The following is a 3,397-nucleotide window of genomic DNA, read 5'->3' on the forward strand; positions in this document are numbered from 1 at the left end:
GGCTTTTTTCTTTTTGCTTATGTGGTGCTGAGGAATCAAACCCAGGGCCTCAGGCATGCAAGGCAAGCGCTCTATCACTGAGCCACCTTCCCAGCCCAGTCTTTACATATTTTGACTATCTGCTCATAAATGAGATTTTTTGTTTGCCTGTTTGTCAGGCGTGGGGGTTGAACTTGGCCTGGGCGCTGTCCCTCAGCTCTTCAGCTCAAGGCGAACATGCTACCGCTTGAGCCACAGCACCACTTCTGGTTTTCTAGTGGTTTATTGGAGATAAGAGTCTCATGGACTTTCCTATCCGGGCTGGCTTTGTGCCGTGATCCTCAGATCTCAGCCTCCTTAGTAGCTAGGATTACAGGCGTGAGCCACCAGTGCCCAGCTCAATATGAGATGATTTTATGTAATTTTTCATATACTGGAGTTTGTTCAATCTAAACAATAATAGTTGACAGATAAAGATGGATGGTATCTCATAAAACGAGTTAGCAGATGTTCTTGCACAGGACTTTTGTTTTGGTGGTACTGGGTTTGAATTCAGTGCATCCCACTGATACAGGAGAGCACTAAACCACTTGAGACATGCCCTAACCATTGGCTCTGAATTTTGAAGATGCTCCATTATCCTCTGATGTCCTCATTGCTGAAGAAAATCTGCTTTTAGTCTGAATGTTACGCCTCTCCCTTTGGTATTTGTTAAGATTTTTCTCTTTATATAATTGTTATTTTTACATTTCACATAAGTCTTCTGTTTGGCTCCTGTTCTGGCTTGTAAATTCTCGTTTCCCTACGGACTTAGTTTCGTTTCAGCCTGTAGGGGATCCCTAGCGGCCTGTGCTACGGGGTGCTCCTGTGGGGGGGCTGTGCTGCTCTGGGCTGGGGCCTCGTGGGCTACCATAACATTCAACCAGTTTCTCAGTGACTTTCTCACGTTAGGGAGTCTGTATAGGATGCGTGGTGTGACTTCAATGTGGACAGGAATTCATATTTCTGATGTGCACAAGTCTGGGCAAGTGGGCCATTTCCTGGTAGTTCCCATCTCATACAGAACAGAGACCTGGGGTTCTTGCTTTATACATGAGCATGAGGGCCAGTCCTAAACCTGCATCCAACTCTCTGGGTCATTTGCTGTGCTTTCTGTCTCTTCACTGAATGTTTTCTCCCTATTCTTGTATCTGAAATCTTTCTTTTGAAGTTAAATACTTGTAGGTAAGGTGGTATGATGCGGGTGGAAGTTGGGGCTTCCGTTTTATCTGGCATTTCTGGATTTAAGGTGAAAGCAAGGTCTTATGAGGCAGCTCAGACTTCCCCCGTGGACCAGCTGAAGTCCTGAGGATGTGTTTATAGGCTCCTTCCCCTTCCCACCTCACCCTTACCAGCCTACCAACTACCCAGTGCCATGTGGCCATGGCTTTCTTACTCTTGTCTCCCCTCCCCACCTGGCTCTGTTGCTCCTGGACTTAGACAAGGCCACTGTGTCCAATTCCTTTGTCGGGAGGATCTGGCTCAGGGCCGGAGGGCTTACATGTTCTCCCTCTCCTAGGCTCGGGGCCCTCAGTTCCTGCCCCTGACCTCCTGATGCAGATCAAGCAGGAGGGGGAGCTTCAGCTGCAGGAGCAGCAGGCGCTGGGCGTGGAGGCCTGGGCAGCCGGGCAGCCAGATATCGGGGAGGAGCCCTGGGGCCTCAGCCAGCTGGACTCGGGGGCAGGAGACATCTCCACGGATGCTACCTCTGGTGAGTGGTGGGGCCAGGATGGGGAAGCAGACACTGGAATGAGTTATAGGGACTAAGGACAAGGACAGGAAGACTTCTAGGAGCATGTGTGAAGCTATGAGCTCTCAGAACACTGGCCTGGATAGCCCAGAAGTCCCATTGTAATGTAAGGGCTTACCAAAAATCTTGTGATCTTTGCCTGTTTCTTGTGGGTTCCCTTACACAACAGATCAGAAGCCCCCTCTCCAACCATGCCCCTTCGCTTCTCCCCAGCCTCAGACCCGGATATAACTAGCTGCCTCTCAGGTTTGTGTGACTAAGTCAGTGATGCCTGATTTTCTCCAAGCTTGAAAGAAGAGATTGATGACACTGGCTTCAGAGAGGACAACATCCTGTAATTTTCTTTTACTCCTCCTTTCTTCCCCCTAACCCACCAGTTCTGGTCTTCCTTCCTTCTAGGTGTCCATTCCAACTTTGCAACCACTATCCCACCCACTTCCTGGCAGGCAGACCTCCCTCCCCACCACCCTTCTTCAGCATGCTCAGACGGGACACTGAAGCTCAGCACCGCAGCCTCCACAGAAGGTATCCATGGCAGGGGAGGGCTGCTGGTATCTGGCCTTAGAAGCTTCATGTTTATTGGTGAACTTCCTGACACCTCAGCCAGGAAGGGTTTGGGTATCTATGACTTTCTGTATGTGTATGTGGGGTGGGGGGAGGGGGGTTTGTTTTGTGGACATGTCTCTAGTCATTTTTGTGCTGGCTATTTTTTGAGATACGGTCTTCTTGCCGAGGCAGGTGCCAGGGCTGAGATCTACCTGTTTTACACTTTCCATTGTAGCTTGGGTAACATGCAGGTGGCATCACACCCAGCTTTCAGAGGAGGAGGGAACTTGTGATCTTATCTGTCCAGGCTGGCCTCCAGAATAGCTAGAATTAAAGGTATGAGCCACCTAGTGGATTTTTTTTAATTGCTATTATAAAGGTGAGAGAGTACAGTTACGTAAGTCAGGTAAAGAGTGCATTTTGGACAGTCTCACCCCTTCCGTTGATCTCTCCCAGTTTCTCCATCCCATCCCTACCCATAGGTTGTATAGTTCATTTTCAACATAGTGTCCAGTAAGTACCATTGCTGCATATGTTCGCCATTTGTCCCTCCATTTCTGTGCCTCCTGCAACCTTTCTTAATGATGCCCAAGTGCTTCAAAGAAAAAGGCAAAGGAACTGGGCACCAGTGGCTCACTCCTGTACTCCTGTAATCTTCAGGAGTCTGAGACCTCTGAGGGTCACAGTTTGCAGCCAGCCTGGGCAGAAAAGTCTGTGAGATTCTCATCTCTACTTAACTACCAAGTCCGAAGTGGAGCAGTGGCTCAAGTGGTATAGTGGTAGCCATGAGGGGGGAGAAAAAAGAGTTCATGGACAGTGCCCAGGCCCTGAGTTTAAGCCTCAGGATCAGCAGAAAGAAAAAGAGAGAAAGAAAAGAGGAAGAGATCAAGATAGCTTCAGAGTCTGGTTTTCAAGTCATTCGAAAGAGACCCAGTTACTTTCAGACCCTCCCTTTTCACATGGTTTAGCCAGTAGATTGTGATGAGCTGATTCCTTAAAGGACAGATGGACCTCCTCCCCTGACATGGGCACCCCCAAAGCTCCTCTGGCGTGTTTGAAAAAAAAATCCAGGGCTGGGAAGGT

The 3,397-nt window shown here is 48.9% G+C and overlaps 1 protein-coding gene across 1 annotated transcript in view; it reads left to right on the top strand.

Moving 5' to 3' along the window:
* Znf746 (zinc finger protein 746) overlaps positions 1-3,397 on the top strand; it is a 21,854-nt gene that overhangs the window by 14,770 nt on the left and 3,687 nt on the right. The window contains exons 4-5 of the mRNA XM_013036385.1: positions 1,538-1,729; positions 2,168-2,293. Of these exons, the coding sequence (XP_012891839.1) occupies positions 1,538-1,729; positions 2,168-2,293 (318 nt within the window). The remainder of the gene's footprint in view (positions 1-1,537; positions 1,730-2,167; positions 2,294-3,397) is intronic.

Source organism: Dipodomys ordii, unplaced genomic scaffold (assembly GCF_000151885.1).
Source record: "Dipodomys ordii isolate 6190 unplaced genomic scaffold, Dord_2.0 Scaffold282, whole genome shotgun sequence".
NCBI lineage: Eukaryota > Metazoa > Chordata > Mammalia > Rodentia > Heteromyidae > Dipodomys > Dipodomys ordii.